Source organism: Cucumis melo, chromosome 10 (assembly GCF_025177605.1).
Source record: "Cucumis melo cultivar AY chromosome 10, USDA_Cmelo_AY_1.0, whole genome shotgun sequence".
NCBI classification, from domain to species: Eukaryota; Viridiplantae; Streptophyta; class Magnoliopsida; order Cucurbitales; family Cucurbitaceae; genus Cucumis; species Cucumis melo.
The window spans coordinates 22296362-22317337 of NC_066866.1; the positions used below are offsets into that span (position 1 = coordinate 22296362).

Below are 20976 nucleotides of genomic sequence, written 5' to 3' on the forward strand. Positions count from 1 at the left end.
ATAGTGAGGGGAGTGTAACTACAGAACTTTAGTGGAATGACTCGTTAGTTAACAAATGTTGATTAGCTTGGTCTAAAAGGGTTTAGTAGTTAATCTCGAATCGTTGGAGCCCATGATCTATAGGTTCATTAGGTTCCCCTAAAAGCTCTTATGAAATTAACTTAGAACAATATGTTAAAATAATTTGAATTGTGTGAATTAGGTAGAGAGAGAGAGAAATCGACAAATATATGTGATATAGCCGTCGGTTATAGAGCTTCATGTTTAAATGTGATTTAAATATTAAAAATATGAATACTGATTCATATTCAAAAGCTTGGAATTGATGGAAAAGATAAAAGTTGTAAAAAGTCAAAGTGATGTTGACTTTTGACTTTGAAAACTCAAACTTTGACTGGTTTTATATTCAAATGTGATTTGAATTTTAGAAAAATGAATGTGGATTCATGCTTGGGAGGTCGAAATTAGTCAAGATGAACAAAATGGTAAAAAGTTGAAATGTTGACTTTTGACTTGAAAAAGTCAAAGTTTGATTTTGACTTAATTGGTCAAATGACCATATTGCCCTTGGACTAGAATTAGTGGAAAAATCCAATCCAACAAAAACTTAGTGGGACAAATGTTTACATAAGATGTAAACACATAGCCCATTAAACTTAGTGGAGATGAGGTGTTGTTATTTTGTAAATTTTTTAATACAATTTTACATGTAATGTTTTTATAAATATAGTTTTTGAAAATTATTTTAAGACTTTTTGGAGAATTTTAGAAATTACTCATTTTTATCAAAATTTCCCTCACCTTTCTCACATAACCAATTGTTGGTTCCTTGTTTCCTTCCTCCAGTTCTATTTCATCTCTCTATTTTTTCCTTCACATAATGGGTCCCACAACCCGATTCTCAGTTCAGAGAATAGCGGGTCAACACTAGTGGTGGTCCCAGATTCGTGATCTTGAGGAGATTTGGAGGATCGAGAGCTTCAAAGGTAAGTTTTCTCTTAACCCTAATTAATGTAATTATGACTTTTTTTAGCATGTTAATCACTAAAGTGTTAAGTTGCAAATAGAGTAATTTTTCGATCCTTATTCCGCTACGTTCATATGCTATCTATCGGAAAGAAGGCTATTATATGTTAGAAATAGCATATTATTTAAGCTATATAAACTTATTATAGCTCTAATGGAGAAAACTATCAAAGTTTTTATAGCAACATATATAAGTTATATCTTCATACTCTACAATAGCACTCATTATAGCTTCAGAAAAACGTTATAAAAAACCCTAGACTTTTAATAATATGGTATGTCAGGACTTTCAAAAAAGGCTATAATGAAAGGCTATAAAAAGTCTATTATAGCATTTTTTGTTAGTTATCGTATATTGTATTTCTTGTAGTGACACGATCGTTAAATTTGAAGCATTTTTTTTAATCGTAAAAAAAAGAACTACACAATTGTGTAGACAGTAATACAAGCGATCAAAAGAAGATTTTACTCGCGTGCATACAGCCAATTAATCGTGTGTTGATTGAGACAGATTTTGTATTTCTCATCGTGGATTTGTAGGTTTTTTCTGTTTTCAAAATTATTTACCGGTTTGTTATATTTTTTTTTAAAAATCCAATATATATATATATATATATATATATATGATATTGAGATAGTCATAAAAAAGTTTAAATAAAGCAGTAAATTAAACTAAATGTCAATATTAGAAGATAATTAAACTCATTTTATGATTTCTATATATTTTATTCCATCACTAAATTAAATCTACTATCAAACACGTATATAAAAACGTGAAAAAAGATTCATAATTTTTCAGATTATTGTTTTGCTAAACAAGCCATTGATGATTTGACTTTTCATGAAAAAGAATAAAGATAATAACGAAAGCAACGCTCAATAAAATACTAAATTATAATAAGATTAAAGAACACAAACGATTATAAACTAATTACTTTGAATAAAAATCACTTTCTTTATATAAAAATAAAGTAATCAATACAAAATTAAAGAGGGTTGAAATGAAATGAAGGTTAAATTATTTCAAAAACGACAAAAAGAAAAGAGAGAGAGAGAGAGAAAAAAAAAAAAAAAAAAACTCCATGTATTTCTCTTTTTCATCAAACATGCATTACCTAAATTTTACCCTAAAAAGTCTACAAATACATAGAGGGAGCGAAGACCTGAGGGTATCAAATAACAATCGGCTGAGTTTTAGTTTTTCCCATAGGTTGGACTTGGACTCCCTTTTCTCTACTGCTACCACACAGGTTCCATTTTCTTTCTTTTTTCTTTTTTAATTTCTTAACATGGTCGATTTTATAAATTGATGATCATCGATCATGTTTCTGCAACTAATAGTTTTTGTGAAGGAATTTAATTTTGGAATAATAATTACATTTTTTGAAGGTTTTAGTTTTTGAATTAAATGGAGAAGAAGGGTAAATATGAAGAGAGAAGTATTGAGGTGTTTCTGAAAAACTACAAGGTTGGAAAAATTCTTGGAGTTGGTTCAACAGGAAAAGTTAAAGCTGCAAAACATAAACTAACTGGACATCAAGTTGCCATCAAGATTCTCAATCATCGCAAAATTGCTAAAATGAGTTTGGAACATAAAGGTTCATTTTCTTTTCTTCTCATCAATTTTCTATATATTTCGTATTTATTATCTATTTTCATTTCTCCATACATCCTAATTCATAAGTTTTTTTTTTCCTTTTAAAGAAAATAGTAATATTAATTAATTCAGATTTGTCCCCTGTTCAAATTTTACAACCCTTTGGGTTTTAGTTATTATATATTTGTACCCAATTTGTCTTCTATGGGTTTCATCAATTTCACAGAAACATTATTTGTCAATTTCTAAGAAAAACACAAGGTTTTGAAAACCTATTACTTTTTTTTTTTTTTTTTGTTTTTTGAAGACTGAATAGAAAGTAGATAAGAAAAGGTATAGAAAAACTTGTGCGTGAAATAGTGTGTTGTAGAGACTGATGTTGTGGCTGAATAGCTTAAAATTGAAGCTACACTTAAGATTGAAAAGAAGAATAATAATTATGAACAACAAAAAGAGAGAATAATACCCATAAACAAAATTGGGGTTTAATTTATTGCTAATTAGTATTTTGGACTATTCTTATTTTGTATTTTCCTTTTTATATTCTCTTTACTATTTCATTGGTATATATATTTATTCACATATGTAAAAGGTGGTCAATAATATAGAAAATCACATATATAATTCCCAAATAAATTTATGGTAAAATCTAAAGATGGAAAGTTTTTCACTATATATTAACTAAAAGAGTTTAGAAACTTTTCATTGTTATGGACCATATGAACGATCTAACAGCTCAAATCAGCCTTAGAGAATGTAAAATATGTATTAATCATGGATTAAGAGTGGTATCTAATGACTACAAATTTTTTGTTGCTTTCCAAAATGTTTATTTATTTTATAGTTTAGTACAACAATTGAATATGGAGATTTGAGCGACCGATTATTATTATTGTTATCTTGGCTGTTTGTATACTCATGCTAATTATTATTTAACAACTAGGGTGGAAGAAAATCCTATACAAGTTTTTAAAATATGCAAAAAAGGAAAAAAAAAAAACACCACAATGTTATATCGACCGGAGTATATGGTTTTTCTTCTTGATCTAAAGATTTTATCTTGGGACTAGAATTAGACTTTATTGAATTCAAAGAGATCAATACTGAAATGTTTGAATTAAATGTTGGATCAAATATAGTATAATAAACTAAAATATTTTGAAATATAATTAAATTTCATATTCTATTAATAATAGAAATTTTTAGACTTTGTTATTAGTGTTAATTATTAATGTTCGTCTATCGGTTTTTGTAACTAATAAAGTTATCTTTTCAAATGTTGTATATATAAATTGTCTTAACTTATCCCAAAATATCAATATAAGTATGTAACTAAAAAGATTCTGAAAACTCATCCCAAAGTCAAATCACCATTAACAAATCTATATCTCATCACAAATATTAAATTATTAATTTAAGTTTTATTTTTTTAAAAAATTTACAATTTGTTTTTTTGTTTTTATTTTTGAAAAACTCTTTGTATTTGAAAATTTCATTATTTGAAATAATAGCTTTTGTTGACGGTTTGGACCTCTAATTCTTTTGCCATTTTTAAATTTAACCACACACTCTCATGTCCAATTTAGTATAAAAAGTGTTAATTCAGGTGTACAGTACACAATAAGTAAAGTCAAAGCTCTCATTGGAAGATTAATAAATCATTCCTTTAACACTTGCCTTTGTTTGAGCACATAATGCCAATAACAAGGTAGCAGAATTTTGAGACTGAACATAACTTGATTGTTTCTCGATAGTTATATATGTACCACTCTTAGTTGCTCAGTCCAAACCTCAAGGCACCGCCTTTTTTCTTTTTGGGATGTACGCTCTTATATGCCTCTTAGATTTAGGTCTGCACATGAACTTTTGACTAACCTTAGGACCACCCTCAATGCTATTTGTTAACAATTACATGTACTGTGCAACTGAAAGTATATGTATTTATATATAATTGAATTGATGGATGGATGGGTGCAGTTAGAAGAGAAATAAAAATAATGAAGTTGTTAAAGCATCCACACATAGTTCAACTATATGAGGTTATAGAGACACCAACAGATACATATGTAGTGATGGAATATGTGAAATGTGGAGAACTGTTTGATTATATTGTGGAGAAGGGTAGGTTAAAAGAAGATGAAGGTCGTAGAATTTTTCAACAGATAATATGTGGAGTGGAGCACTGCCATCGAAATATGATAGTTCACAGAGATCTAAAGCCTGAGAATGTGCTTTTGGACTCAAATTTCAATGTCAAGATTGCTGATTTTGGTTTTAGCAATGTCATGTATGATGGCCATTTCTTCAAAACTAGTTGTGGGAGTCCTAACTATGCTGCACCAGAGGTAAATAACCATTTAATCGTAATTGACCTGCATAAATAGGTACCATGGATTTTATTAGACATCAAATTAAAATTTCTATTTTGTACATTAATTCATTTTAAAAGTTTTGAATCATCATAGTATTGAAAATGAAAATTAAAAAGCCTATTATTCTATAGTTAAATTTTAGGAACTAAATAGACATATACTTTCAAGTCTAAGAAACTAAGAGCTCGTTTGCTAACGTTCATGTATTTGATAACAATTCCTTTTTCTCGTTCCCAAAATTTAATAAACTTTTCTAAAAATTGGGCAAAAATAGAGAAACTATGGAAAATAATTATATCACACTCCCTCTCACCACTTTCTCTTGATCCGAGATATCATGACGTGAAGTCAACCGATATCGTTCTCTTCTCAACTATACCTGTTGACCTTAACCACAATTAAAATTCACACGGAAGCAAATAACATAATTCTAGGAAAAGATGTAACGTAAGAACTCAAGTGCAACCCATTTTATAACGTATTTTCAAGATAAGTCTTACATAGACTATTAATGCAGACCATAATTTTCTTAGTATTACAAGAACCAACCCTCATTTTTCCTGCAACATAAAATTCACTATAACTTAGGCATATTTACAAGATTGTATGTACATAAAAGTACAAATGTAACAACATACTGAGAAAAAAAAAAGACGAGATCCACTAGCAAAAATGACAATAACGTTTAGGCCTTACGAACACGATTTCTACCTGGAAAGTGGTAAACAATTTTGAAAAAGTGAGCTAAAAACCCTAGTGAGTGACTAGGTTTTAGAAACCCTAGTGAGTGACTAGGTTTTAGAAACAAGTATAATATAAAATGTTTTAGGAAAATAAGCTCAGTAAAGCATTTATAGAAACAATTTCTAAATCTTAGGTTTTCCTTATCTATACAAGATATCAAATCCTAAGTAGATCGCATAGCTAATCAATACCAAATCCTACACAATCCTCGACTCAAATAGTAAAGTAAGATCGATACTATTGGCCCCTCAAAGATAGACATCCCCAATTCCACCTTAGAGATAGGCGTCCCTACCTCAAATCCTCAAAGATAGATGTCCCTACCTCAAAAATTCCTCGATGCTTAATATCTTACCTTGTAAAAATGTAGTAGTAACAAGATAACATGGTATAGACTAAAACATGTTTAAAATCATAGGCTTTGAAAATAATATCTCAAACCTAAACCAAACATTGCTACAACCTTTATAAACTTATTTCCTCTTGCTAGTTGAAATACACCTCGTCAATTAATTTATGCTCAATAAATACTTTATATAAATGACATGTTTTGGAAATAGCTCGATCAAATTAAACTCAAGTATGTCAATTAATTCATGCTCAATAAATACTTTATATAAATGACATGCTTTAGAAATAGCTCATAGATCATATTAAACTCAAGCATGTTAAAAACATTTGACTACCAAATTCATATAGAAATCCTTATTTGAAATACTGTTGTTGCACTTCGGTCTTCAATGCAAAAAATTGTCCAAGTCCCGCAAATAATGATGAAAGAAACGAGGCAGCAACTGAACGGATTGTTAAAAAAAAAAAAAAGACTGCAAAACAGAAACTGGATTAGTGAAAGACTGAGTCACAGAACATGCTCTCTTTAAAACGTTTCGCGGCTCTGCTCTGAATCGTGCAAACAGAAGTATGCCTTGTCGTCCCTAGGATAAAATAGCCCTTTTTCGTCAATTAGTTTTGCACATAAACTAATTGGAACCGAAATATTCAAAAAAGAACAGCTCGGAAAACTTTTAAGAGAATGAGAATTTGAGAGAAGATTGTTTATGGTGTGTTGTGAGAATAAGAGTGAGGGATCTATTTATAGTGGTGGAGGATTAGTAACGGTCAAAAGAATTTAATTGTGAAACGTTACAAATTTATTATAATAAAATTTTTAACGGTCAAAAAATTAATTTTGTAACATTTGATGGTTAAAAAATTAATTTTGTAACGTTTAACGGTAAAAAAAGTAATTTGTAATAAACGTTTCATAATTCCTTATAATTTTTCATCCAATAATCCTCCACTTGAAAATTTTTTACTATTAGTCCCGCACTTGAAAATTTTTTAAAAACATTTTCATTGAGTAGTGTCTGTCTCTATAATGCTGTGCTTAAGTAAAGGTGTTTAGTTGACTTGAACCTTTACGTAGTGACAATAGTTTAGAGTATTGTAAAGTAACTTGTAGTTTTGAACTTCACTTCTAACGCTATTGCACACAGAGCATTATTTGAGTGAAGTTCTAAAATAGCCCGTGCTTTATGGCCTTGCACGTATATCCCAGTTTAGTGAATGCTCTAGGAATCTACCCAAAATTCCATAGGAAGCGGCTCTCACTTCCACATTCACAAAGGTGAATCTAACAAGAGTACTCTTGTAGCTAGGTACCCTACTTGATATCAAGTATAGATTTCATTAAGAACAAAGTTCAGCCTCATCATACGCTTCAGGATGTCATGCTAATGTTAAACCATAAGAATGAGACTTTTAAATATTTAGCATGATTCTTATCATATTACTTGTGATCAGTTATTACCCATTGAACTTATTTCTTAGGATCTCCAGTCTTTCAAGTTGGGTTTACCTCACAGTAATTCAAGTTTTAATAGGCTTGAGTCTCATTCTTTCTGAGGTTTTAAAAACCATTTCTCTAGCAAATCCTTTCGTTAAAGGATCAGCCAAGTTATCGTCAGACTGTACATAATCCACTATCACTGCACCAGTAGTGAGCAATTCTCTAATGGTACTGTGCTTACGACGTATCTATCGTCTCTTACCATTATAGTAACGGTTTTGAACTTTTGCGATAACTGCAGTACCATCCCAATGGATTAGTATGACTGGTTTCGGTCTTTCCCATGTGTGAATCTCTAATAACAAGCTTCGAACCAACTTGCTTCTTCACTAGCAGCAGCTAGTGCTATCATCTCTGACTCCATCGTTGACTGGGCTAAGATTGCCTATTTCTTGGATTTCCAAGCCACAACTCCTCCTGTTATATTAAAAATATAGCCACTTGTAGCCTTTGAGTCATCTAAGAGGGAGTTCCAATCAGCATCGTTGTAACCTTCAAGTACAACGGGAAACTTGTTATAATGTAATCCTAGGTTTTGGGTTTTCTTAAGGTATCTCATTACTCTCTCTATTGTATTCCAATGTTCTAGACTGGGTATGCTGGTAAACCTACATAGTAATCTTACGGCGTAAGCTATGTCTGGTCTAGTGCAATCAGCAACATACCTCAAACTACCTGCGTACTCAGTTTGGTTAACACTGTCACCAGTGTTCTTGAATAATTTCACACTAGAGTCATAAGATGTACAAGTCGGTTTACTATCGAAGTAATTGTACTTCTTTAGAATCTTTTCTATGTAATGAGATTGATCTAAGAAAATTTCATTTTTAGTTCTTGTAATTTTGTTGCCTAAGATTACATCAGCTTCACCTAGGTCTTTCATGTCAAAATTTGCATTCAATATAGATTTTACATCATTTATGACGTGCAAGTTTGATCCAAAGATTAATACGTCATCTACGTATAGGCATATGCCAATACATAGCCTACCTTCAATCTTATAGTAGATACATTTGTCACTTTCATTTATTTTGAATCCTTTTGACATGAGTAAGTTGTCAAACTTTTCGTGCCATTGCTTAGGAGCTTGTTTTAGGTCATAGAGAGATTTATCTAGTTTGCAAACTTTGGATTCTTGGCCGTGAACTATGAAACCTTCAGATTATTCCATGTAAATCTCTTCTTCTAAATCACCATTTAGCAAAGCTGTTTTAACATCCATCTGATGAATTAAGAGATTGTTTAGGGCAACTATAAATATCAACACTCTAATAGAGGTGATTCTAGTGATCGGGGAAAAAGTATCAAAGAAGTTTATGTTTTCCCTCTGCCTAAATCTTTTTGCTACTAATCTAGCCTTATACTTATCTACTAATCCATCAGGTTTGAGTTTCTTCCTTAAAACCCATTTGCAGCCTATAGCTTTACATCCAGGGGGTAAGTCAACTAGGTGCCAAGTTCTATTGGATTCAAGAGAGTCCATTTCATCATTGATAGCTTCTTGCCATAAATTGGCATATACTGCTGATAATGCTCTGTTAGATCTTCTGGATCTTCTACGTTGTACATTTCGAAGTCTTCTCTTAAGTCTTTTACTGTTCTAGCTCTCTTGCTTCTTCTAGGTTCAGGATCTACTTCCTTGTCTTGGGTTTGGATCCTAATTGAAGGTAGACTACTGGAACTTGAGCCCCAACAAGTTTGACTATATAAGCCCCCACTATTTCTAGATTTAAAAAGAAATCTGTCCTCGAAAAAATCTACGTCATTCGATTCTATAATTACTTTGTTTTCTAAGTCATAGAATCTATAGGCTTTACTATTTTCAGCGTATCCTATGAAAACACATTCATAGGCTCTACTTGCTAATTTCTTTCTTTTTGGATCAGGTATTCTAACATAAGCTAGACAACCCCAAGTTCTAAGATAAGTCAAGTTTGGTGTTTTATGTTTAAGGACTTCATATGGTGAAGTTTTACTGTTAGATTGAGGAATCCTATTAAGAACATAATTAACAGTCTTAATTATTTCACTCCACCAAGATGATGCTGCTTCTGACTCAAGTAAGATAGCAACTACTAACTCAGTTAGAGTTCTATTCTTTCTTTCTGTTTTTCCACTCATTTCAGAAGAATAAGGCGTAATAGTTTCATGTATTATTCCTTTTGAGTTATAAAATTCATTGAAAGCAATTGAATCATATTCAGTTCCTCTATCACTACGAAGTATCTTAATTCTTTTGTTAAACTGGTTCTCTATTTCAGTTACAAAGACTTTGAACATTTCATAAGCATCACTTTTATTTTTAAGCAGATAAATAAAAGTATAGTCAGAACAGTCATCTATAAAGGTAATTATATACCTTTTACTGTTTCTAGTTAAAGTGTCATTAAATTCACATAAGTCAAAATGAATTAATTCTAAAGGCTCTGTTACTCTAGCTACAGACTTATGGGAGATTTTAATTATCTTAGCTTGACTACAACATGCACATTTCTCAAAATCATGCAGAGATAACTTAGGTATAAGATTTAACCTACTCATGTTACTAATTAATCTTTTATTAACATGACAAAGTCTAGCATGCCAAACATTAAAAGAAGTCAACATGTAAGCAGAAGATGCAATCTTATTAATTTCCAGATTCAATTTGAACATGCCATCAGTAGCGTAACCCTTCCCCACAAATACATTGTTTTTAGTTAAAGTAAACAAGTCTAATCCTATGGTTTATGTGAATCCAACTTTATTGAGGAGATATCCGGAGACCAAATTCTTTCGATTTCTGGAGTATGCAAAACTTCCTTCAGCACAAGCGTCTTACAGGATGTGAATTTCAGTTTTACTTCTCCAATACCGGCCACCTTGGTTGTGTAATGATCTCTTAGAAGGATATTTTTATCCTTAACTTCATTATATTTTCTAAAAAGACTAAGGTCGTGGCAGACATGGCGGGATGCATCGGTGTCTAGCCACCAACCTTCAGACCCCCCAATCACATTTACTTTAGATATCGTAGCTACTAATTCAACTTCTATCAGGTTCCCCTACGCAGCAGGACGACTCCTGTTTCTACAATTTCTAGCTAAATGACTAGGCTTATTATAATTATAATAAACAATTTGTACCATACTTCTGGACTGTGGGTTGTTTTGTTTGTTGGATTCTTGTTTCATCTTGTTTCCTTTCGACTTCAGGTCTGGTTTCAGAACTGCAGTGGGCTTCTTTCTAGGGATAGCGTTCACCTCTTCTTTTTTATCATGCTTCCTTGCTTCCTCCTCTATCCTTAGCCTCGTGATTAGACTTTCCAGTGAGAACTTCTTGGTTTCGTGCCTTAGGGTGTTCTTGAAATCCTTCCACAGTGGAGGTAATTTATCAATAATAATAGCAACTTGAAATTGATCATCGAGTGACATACCTTCACTGATAATCTCGTGGGCTATTTTCTGGATTTTATGTGACTGTGCCTCCACGGATTTGTCATCAATCATTTGATATCTCAGGTATCGACTGACAACGTACTTCTTCGATCTCGCTTCTTTAATATCGTACTTCTTTTGTAGCGCGTCCCACACTGCTTTTGCAGTAGTCATGGTACTGTAATAATCATATAGTTCATCAGTAAGACCATTAAGACCATTAAGAATTAAGTTCTTACAAATGAAGTCAGTTTCTGTTTAAATGGCGAGGTTCTTTAGTTGTTCTTCTGTATTATCTTTTTCTGAAACCTTCGACTTTTCAGTAGTACAAGCAGTGGCCACCTTCTTCAGCGTAAGGAAAAATAACATTTTTTTATTTCCACCTTTTGAAATGTGCTCCTTCAAAACGGAATGGACGGTTGAGATTAGAAGACATCAAGTCGAATTGGATTTGTCCGACCATCACAGCAGAAAAGAACGTCTTAAAATTATTGTTGCACTTTGGTCTTCAATGCAAAAAATTGTCCAAGTCCGGCAAATAATGATGAAAGAAACGAGGCAGCAACTGAACGGATTGTTAAAAAAAACAAAGACTGCAAAACAAAAACTGGATTAGTGAAAGGTTGAGTCGCGATACACGCTCTCTTTAAGACGTTTCGCGGCTTTGCTCTAAATCATCCAAATATAATTATGCCTCGTCATCCTCAAGATAAAAAGACCCTTTTCGTCAATTAGTTTTTCATAGAAACTAATTGGAATCAAAACACTAAAAAAAGAACAGCTTGAAAAACTTTTAAGAGAATGAGAATTTGAGAGAAGATTGTTTGTTGTGTGTTGTGAGAATGAGAGTGAGGGATCTATTTATAGTGGTGGAGGATTAGTAACGGTCCAAAGAATTTAATTGTGAAACGTTACAAATTTTATTATAATAAAACTTTTAACGGTCAAAAAATTAATTTTGTAACATTTGACGGTTAAAAAATTAATTTTGTAACGTTTAACAGTCAAAAAATTAATTTTGTAACGTTTAACGATCAAAAAATTAATTTGTAATAAACGTTTCATAATTCCTTATAATTTTTCATCCTATAAATACGTTTTGTCACTCACTGATAAAAGCTAGATCCTTGGCCAATAAATTTACCTAATCTCCTCATGACATGAAATAATGATATTTAAATCCAAATTAATCCCTTAGGTCCAGAGAATATCCAAACTTTGCCAAAAAGTTTCAAAAAAGTAAAAAATGTTACAAAATTGGCTTTTTGGCATAGTTAGCGTGCAAGGCATGGGTGGCAGGCTGCATGCACACGTGCAGGCCCAGGGGCCTCACCGCATGCTAACCTCGCAAACCTTGGGCACACCTTACGCACGCTGCCATAGGTATGGCCTCTCGCTCCATATGTCGTGTGCCATGCGTTGCACATGACGTCCCCTGCTACATGTGCATGGCACCCTGTATGACCTATGAGTGCGTCTCATGTTGCCTGGTCGTGTGGTGGACATCATTTGAAGAAGACATCAAAGCTATCAATTGAAAAGAAAGTTTAGATTGCAAAGAGTACGACAAGACTTGGTGGGGATTCAACTAGTGGATCTCCTCTATAGTACATTTTAAATGTTTTTAGGTTTAACAAGCTTGCATATGAAAGGTGTGAAATGTCACTTACATGGTTGGCGACCTCAAAAGGAAAGCAATAGGCTAAACTAAGTACAAAACATAAAGATAAAGTGGTTTGAGGATGTTTGGGCATGTGACCATAGGCAAACAACACCCTGGACAAGCATGGTCATGACATTCTCCCTCATTTAAACTGTTGACGTCCCTATCTATTGGCGAAACTGCTTGAACTCTTCGATCTTCTGCTCCCAGACTTCTAGGTCTTCAACACGTTCCCAACTAGTTTCTTCCACGAAAAGGTTCTTCCACTTTGCTAGGTATTCGTGGATTCTTCTCGTGGGTCTTTTGTCCTTTTCTTACTTGATCGACAAGGATTTCTTCGACAACTTTACCTTCTTTCTGACTGAGGTCTTTACGTCCTCGGAATCATATATGTTGTGGTCGCAGCTTGAAGAGGACCTTATAATCTCCCACCTGAAACTCTATGGGATGATACTACTTATCTGCCCACTTCTTCATCCGCTTCGAAGGGTGATTAAAGAACACTTCATAAAAAGTATTTAAGAAAAAGTGTTTTGCTTAAAAGATACTTTTCTATCATTGCTTGATTTTGAAATGTTCTTTAACATTTTATCTATTCCACATCTTTCTTCAGCTATAAAAAAATACAAAATAATTGATAGAAACGGAAAGAGAGGGATTCGAACCCTTGGTACAAAAAAGCTGCACAAGGAATTAGCAATCCAACGTTTTAGTCCATTCAGCCACCCTCCCCAAATTGAAAACGGATCATTACTATGATACATAGCATAAAAATTGAAAATAAAGGCTTGGAAAAAGCCCTTCTAAAAATCTTCAGTTTTACTCCGGATTTCAACAAAATTTTGAGAACATTTTGATAATCTTCTGAGATTTTTTATTACCTTTCCTATTTCGAGGAAATTTAGAGACCTTAAGAAATTTTCTATTTTGTTTTTTTCTAATTAGTAACCATAGCTTAATTGAAGATTTCAATTTCATGGTCCTTTTTGCACTGTTATTTTCAATAGAAAGGATGAAAGTTTTGAAATATACTACTTTTTCTAATTCCCAAGTTTTCTATATTTCCAACTTTATTTTCAACTCCAAATTTTCATAAATTGAAATTGACAAAAAAAAAAAAAAAAAAAACCACAAAAAAGAACCTAAATTTATTTTTAACTCATTCAAATTTTATTAAAATTTCACATTATTTTACCTCAAAAATGAATGGTTATGTATTCTTTTTTGTTAGCACCATTTCACCTTAAAAAATATTTCTAAATTTTATGTTAGGTTGTAATTATTAACATTTCAAAAGTGGGAGCTTGAACCTTGGTCTAGAGAAAGAATGAAAAGACCAATTTTTCACTAAACCAACTAATTTGTTATATTCATACAAAGTCAAACACAAAGTTGGAGGATTCTTGAGTCTTCTTGACTTACACTAAATCCATTGACGCCTACCTCAAATTTACACAAAGATGTATAATAGACATTGTCTTGCTTTAAAGAAACAATGATTGGTCAAATATAGTGTAAGTCAAAATCAAAATTATATTAATTAATTATAACAATTTCCATCCAATTGAAAATTTCCTAATTTTGAAGGGTTTATTTATTTATTTATTTATTTATTTTTACCATTTTTAGGTTATTTCTGGAAAATTATACGCAGGGCCTGAAGTAGACATATGGAGCTGTGGGGTTATATTGTACGCTATTTTATGTGGTTCTCTTCCTTTCGATAATGAAAACATTCCTATCCTTGTTCATAAAATAAAGGTAAATCTTCATCTCCATCTACATAAACTGCGTAAGATGCCATTTTTATTGAAATATATTGGTTAGAATACTCAAGCTTCGACTATTTCTTTATGCATGTTATTCATTCTTTTTAGAATGGAGTGTATAAGGTTCCAAGTTATTTATCAGCTGAGGCAAGTAACTTGATTTCAAGTTTACTTGTAGTTGATCCACTTAGAAGAATAAGCATACCTCAAATTCGACAACATCCATGGTTTCAACCTCATCTTCCTCGATATTTAGCTGTCAAACCACTTTCTGCTATACCTCAACTTGAAAAGGTTAGCTATTTTGCTTCTCTATATACTTTCCAATACTTGTATTATTTACTTTGATCGATGTTCAAAGCAATCTGTATATACAGTTGAAGATCTTGGAAAAATGGGGACAACAAATTGTCTCTTCCTTGTGTGTCATTTTCCCACCTTTTGCTCAAAGATAAACAAAGACAAACCGAACCAATTCAAAGAGAGTTCAAGAGAATTACTTTATTTTATTTTTTCTCATTTGTAAAACTCGATTAAACCCAACCACTATTCATATATTTGAATGATCTTTAGGAAGGAGTTTAGCTCATAACTATGAACTAAAGAACAACGGAAATAAAAGGGTACTGCATGCAACAATAAAATAAACCGTAAAAGCTAACTTTCATTTTGAATATTTTAAACAAAAAGAAGTACAACAACTTGATCTTAATTAAGACAAGAAGTAAAGCTCTAACAAAACCTTTTTAAAAAAGCATAACTCCTTCCAAACAACTAATACATAATGAACCCAAATCATATCTAAAATAGAAGAATTTCAAGATTATGAAAATATTATTAAGAAGGCTAGCTTAATAATTAAATGTGAAAGTTAGTATATATACCAATAAGAGGTGTATCATACTTTTCACTGACTCAACCATAGAAACTTTAAAATTAACGTCATGTTTAGCTTAGAGCAGTTTTATGTTGTATTTGTCAAAGTTAACCTTTGATATGAGTTGTCCAAGGTATTAAATTATTATTTATTTTTATTTAATAATTCTAATATAATTTTAATATTTTACAGTTTTACCCCTAGGATTTTTGTTCGGAGACTGTTTAGGTCTTGTCTTTATGTTGTTTTTGGTGTAATACCAAAACTCTAATTTTGAATGAAATGATTCTCTTCCTCGATTTAGGGGGAGATGAGCTTTATTTATAATGGACGTGGTTACGTGGGAGAATGTTATAACAAATAAAACTAGCTAACTCACTTACTAAACTACCTAACTTTATAAACTAGTTACAAAAATCGAAAAGAGAATGAGATGCTAAGGATGTGAGTTGGATTCAAAACACATAATAAGAAGTTTAACGAAATCAACAAGAGGGAGGAAAGCTTAGAACTATGGAGTTATGCTTGAGGACAAGCATTATTCTAAATTTGGGGGTGCGATAACTTGTATAAATACAAGTTATTGTAGCCTTTTTTAGATAGAACAATGAAGCATTGACACGAGAAAATGGAAAAAAATGCGTAGCAAAATAGACAAAATAAGATGACTACGTGTTACAAGTGTCAAAAGAGTAAAACACATGTTTATCACGGTTTTCATGTCAAAATGCATGATTTTTAGGTGAAAGAAAGAGTAACTACGCGCGACAAACGTCAGGCGATGAGATGCCCAATAACCTTGCAATAAGTAGAATGATGCTACACAATCTACATTTCTAGAAGACAAGAAGGGTTCATTGGTGCGAATGTCAGGAAAAGATGTAAGGGACATCTGTGGCATTGTGTAGCTTTATCAGAGAATTAATGACATCTAGACAATGTTAAGTCCTATCGACCTTTGCCTATAAATACAAGGCTATATCTTCATAATAGAGTATGTGCCGAAATTTGGAGAACAAGCTCAACCTCATCCTTTACCTCCCTTCTATGTTTCGAATGAGAGCTTAGAGCATAGTTGAGAGGGATCCACTGATCTCTTTAGGAAGTCTGAAAATATTGTCATCTTGCACCTCTGAAATGTCATTGGTGCATTGCAAAACCCAAATGGCATACGACGAAATGCAAACGAGTCATAGGGACAAGAAAATGTTGTCTTGTGCAAATCTTTCGGTGCAATAATGATTTGATTGTAACCAGAATATCCATCCAAAAAGTAATGCTATTTGTTTTTCGCAATCCGATCTAGCATTTAATCAATGAAAGACAAGGGAAGTGGTCCTTATTCACTGCATTTAGCTTGCGATAGTCCATGCAAATTCTCCACCTCGTCACTATTATTGTTGGAATTAGTTCATTTTTCTCATTAGTGATTATAGTCATGCCACCTCTCTCTAGCACACACCGAATATATTGAGCTAATCAAATTCATTGCAATGATTTATAGTTAATGTTTCAATTGAAAATAAATAATTATTATTTTGATGGTTACAAGTATTGTAAACAGTTTTACAGTTAGAATGTTATGGCTTTTATACCTCCATATCCTCTACTTCTTTTAACGTTCATATCTTCTTAGCAAAAAAAAATCAAAAGATCTATAACATTTATTTTATTTTCTCTTCTAGCAACCCTCTAAATCTTCATCTTTCTCCTTACCAAGAATCCAACGCACAAAAAACTCTAACTTAGTTGGAGGTGTATGGTAGGGCTTTGGTTCCAATGATTCACACCTCAAACAACAAGTGAGTTTAGTGTGTTAGAATTTCAATATTTCTTTCTTTTTTCTTTTTTCTTCTTCTTATTATTTTGTTTATTTTTTCTCCAAAGTTCTTTATTTTTTTCATATTCTTACTATTCTCATTGTTTTATTTATCTTTCTTTAAGCTTTCATAAAAAATGCAAAACAAAAAAGAAAAAGAAAGAAAAAGAAAAAAAAAAGACTAAATGATTAAATATTTGCTTATCATTCTTGTTCTTATTTTTCTACTTTATTTTCTCTCATAATCATTTATTTATTATCTTGTGAGCTCTCTTTTATATTTTTTTTATTACATATTTTTTCATACCTTGTTGTTTATCTCTTATTTATTTATTATTATATATTTCCTCTGTTAATTTATTCTTATGCTTTGTTCTCTATATAGTGTATCTTTACATTTCTTTTTTATTAGCATTTTTATTCTTCTCTTTTTCATTTTAAAACATTGATTATTGCCTCATTAGTATTTTCTCATCTTGATTATTGCTTCTTTAATATATTCTTGTCTTTTATATGTTATTTAATATTTTTTCTCCTTCTTTTGTGGTTAATTTAATATGTTATTGCTAAAAGTTGTTTAAATTTGTTAACATTTTAAATAATTCTTCTTTAAAAACATATGACGATGGAGTCTAGGAAATTGGGTGAAGAAATTGATTATTTGGAAGTTCAAGATCGATCTCCGATATATTTTTATTAAAACCTCAATATGTTATTTTATCTTGTTTCTACTTATATAATTTTCCTATTAAACCTCATTTTGTTTTCTATTTAAAAATTTCAACTCTTTCTAATTTAAATTCTCAATGTTTTAAAATCCTTCTAATTTAAAATTCTCAAAATTTTAAAATCTTTCGTAAAACTCTTTAGCTTTAGAATTTTTATTTCTTTTAAAGTTATAATTTTTTATGTTTTTCAAACGTTCAAAATTTAATCTATTATTTCATAAGGTTTCTTAATCAATATTTTCTAATAATTTATACTGTTTTTCTTAAACAAAATTCTATGACGAAATCTAGGAAATTTGGGTGATTTTCTAGAATTCTTGAGGTGAGGGATCACATATTTTGGAGTCCAAGATTTTATCACAAGAAAAAATGATTTTAATTAATGTTTTAAAAAAATATCTCTTATTAGAAGACTATTCCTACGACGAATTTTAAGAAATTGTACTAATTTCTCACTTTCGTGAGGTAAAAAGATTTTCTTCAATAGAGTCTAATTAATGGAATGCTCCCACTTATTTTATGAGATCGTGCTTCAAATATTGGAGTAATGAGGGATAAAATAATACATTGTTTTTTGAAAGAAATTAAAGAATATTTACAATTCAAGATTTGAAATTTGGTCACCATTTTCTAATCGGGTGTTGTGGTTTCTAGCCTCTTCCTCATACACAAATGACTCTCAAACTCAACTTTAGTTTTCGTAGACCATTTTTTTATGATTTATTTAAAATTGTTATCTCTATTTCAGTGTCCAATCACACCATAAAAAAAGATTGGTGGCAACTCTTATTTTGTTTTGAAACTAACCATTTTAAGGATGTCGGTTGTCCGCATTGTCTCAGACACGTAGCGGCATTTAGGACATAAATTTTAAGAACATTCACTAGAGATTATCATAGAAGCAGCAAAGAAAATACTCATCCTTAATCAGATATTACCATGCAATCAATCATCATTTGATGATCTCCAATAATCTCAAATCTCTCTTCTAATCATTGAACGAAAAACTTCATCTCATATTACTTTTTCACTCACCAAGAAGTACATGGACTTGTCTCTGGCTTTTCTTCTCAAAAGACTTTTCTGTCACACCCTTCTATACCCACTCAAGAGCGAATAGCAATTGAAACCATCTGCCCAACAGAATCAGAAAACTAGGACCGAATCGCAACAAACACCCAAAGCCCAACAACTCAATTCAGAGGAATTAATATAAAACTAAATTAAATAAAGTGATTAAATAAAGAAAGTAGGACCATAAGACACAACACATTCTCCCTAAAACCCTCCCAAGAAAAATTCTCCCAATTTTCATAGAAAAGTTTTAGGAAAATTCTTCTTTCCCAATTCCCTCAGTTTGGATTTTTTAAAAGATTATTTGGCTTCTTTCCTATGACTATATTTATTTAAGATTAGTTAGCTCATAAGATTGGTCCTATGAATTATTTTGTTGGTTGTCTCTCAAAATGTCCTACACGTCCTTAGAGATGCAAATGTTATAGATTATATTTTTCTTAATTGAAAAATCCAGTGTTATTATAATTGTCGATTTTTTTAATTTTATGGATGCTATAAATTTTGATTAAGGTCTATTTCCTATTTAGGTTTTGTTTTTTTTAGGGTTTACATATAACAATGTTGTAATTGTTTGACTTTTATATCAGTGAAAATATTTTTCTCTGTTACTTTATCCCTTAAATGTAGGTAATGTTGCATGAAACTAACACTACTACAAGTCGGGGGACTCCCGACGTAGCAATGCTTTGGCATAGATTGGAAATGCGTCAAAGAAGGCTTTCTCGACGTACAAAGCGATGTCAGGAACAGTGTCAAGAGAAACGCATCGTGAGAGCTATTTTCGACGTGCAACCAGCACAGGGTCATGAATATATGTCTCTAATATCTCTGTGGTCGATGTTGATACACCGTTGGGACAACACGATCCCCGACGTCCTCCATAAGTTTCAGGAAAAGATATTTTCCAATGCAACGTTAGAAACATTTACCCCAACACTGTTGAACGAGCGTCGAGGAAAGGTATTAGCAGCTTCGATATCCTTTTCTATTTTTCAATCATGCGTTTAACTTCTTCAAGCTCGACTCGTTGCTATTCATTCATCTCTTTAGCGTCTTCGAACTCCCTAGCTTTTGAAAATGAAGTCGAAGAACTGCTAGCACAACTCTTACAGGACTTGAGCATGAGTTCCTAACCAAGACCTTTTGAGTAGCCCAGTTGTGTCTATCCAAAACGGTCTCGCATATCTCGTTCCCAGAGAGTAATTGAGACTGGAGTTCCAGAATTTTGATTCTACAACAAAGTTTGTAATTAAGTTATTAAGACATAAATAAAAGTACAAAATAAGACAAAAGTACCACTTGAATTTACATTCGCATCCTCAGCGTGCCACTCTGAGCGTGTGTTTCCTTGAATAACTCCACACGATCGACTGTATAACCTCGTTGTTGAGCGAGCGTGCTGTTGTTGTAGAAACGAGTTGAACTCGCTACTATGATTCTAAGGCTACTTTGGTCTAGCAGCCTTGTCCATCCATGATTTCTCCTACATGAAAACAATTGTTACATTTATTCACAGAAAAATTTAAATTAAAATGTTAGATGAAATAATGTACCATTACAATAAATAAGTCTCACTTGAAATGCACGGCTCATGTAGTGATCGAATAGGAAGTGTCAATCTTTTAGACATCCAATATGTATAGTGCGTTGGCACGTGCCTGTTCAGGGTCGCTGTACTTTTTGAAATGTCTATGACAATCCCCCCTGAATTCCTTGAAAGAAGTGAACATTTAATGCTCAACAAATCTACTCATTGCTTCATCGTTGAAATCAAGCACGAAAAAGCGATACACATTACGAAACACCACACATTAGCTTGGTTTATATTTAAGCATGTTTGAAATGAAATCGAATTGTGTACTACATGTACCTGTAGAGCGCCCTTGACAACCTCGATATATTCTCTCCCAACATTAACCCACCTAAGACAGTGAAGTGGAAATGTACGTCTCATACACACACCAATGGCCTGGCTAAACCAAACAACGTGTAGAGATATTGGCTTCTTCACTCCAAGGGCTATGATCATGGGAATCCTA

At 32.0% G+C, this 20976-nt stretch overlaps 1 protein-coding gene across 9 annotated transcripts in view; it reads left to right on the forward strand.

The window, feature by feature from the left end:
- Window positions 1–2066: 2066 nt before the first annotated feature.
- Window positions 2067–20976, forward strand: part of LOC103493434 (SNF1-related protein kinase catalytic subunit alpha KIN10-like) — a 36026-nt gene continuing 17116 nt past the window's right edge. For 4 of the 9 annotated variants that reach the window (XM_008454150.3, XM_008454152.3, XM_008454157.3 and 1 more), the window contains exons 1-6: window positions 2067–2276; window positions 2416–2624; window positions 4601–4968; window positions 14297–14428; window positions 14545–14730; window positions 19565–19897. In XM_008454150.3, coding sequence (XP_008452372.2) covers window positions 2435–2624; window positions 4601–4968; window positions 14297–14428; window positions 14545–14730; window positions 19565–19897 — 1209 coding nt within the window. In that variant the 5' untranslated portion in view covers window positions 2067–2276; window positions 2416–2434. Of the gene's footprint in view, window positions 2277–2415; window positions 2625–4600; window positions 4969–14296; window positions 14429–14544; window positions 14731–19564; window positions 19898–20976 lie in introns of those variants that run through there. The other 5 variants (XM_008454153.3, XM_051090804.1, XM_008454151.3 and 2 more) reach the window with 4 other exon arrangements.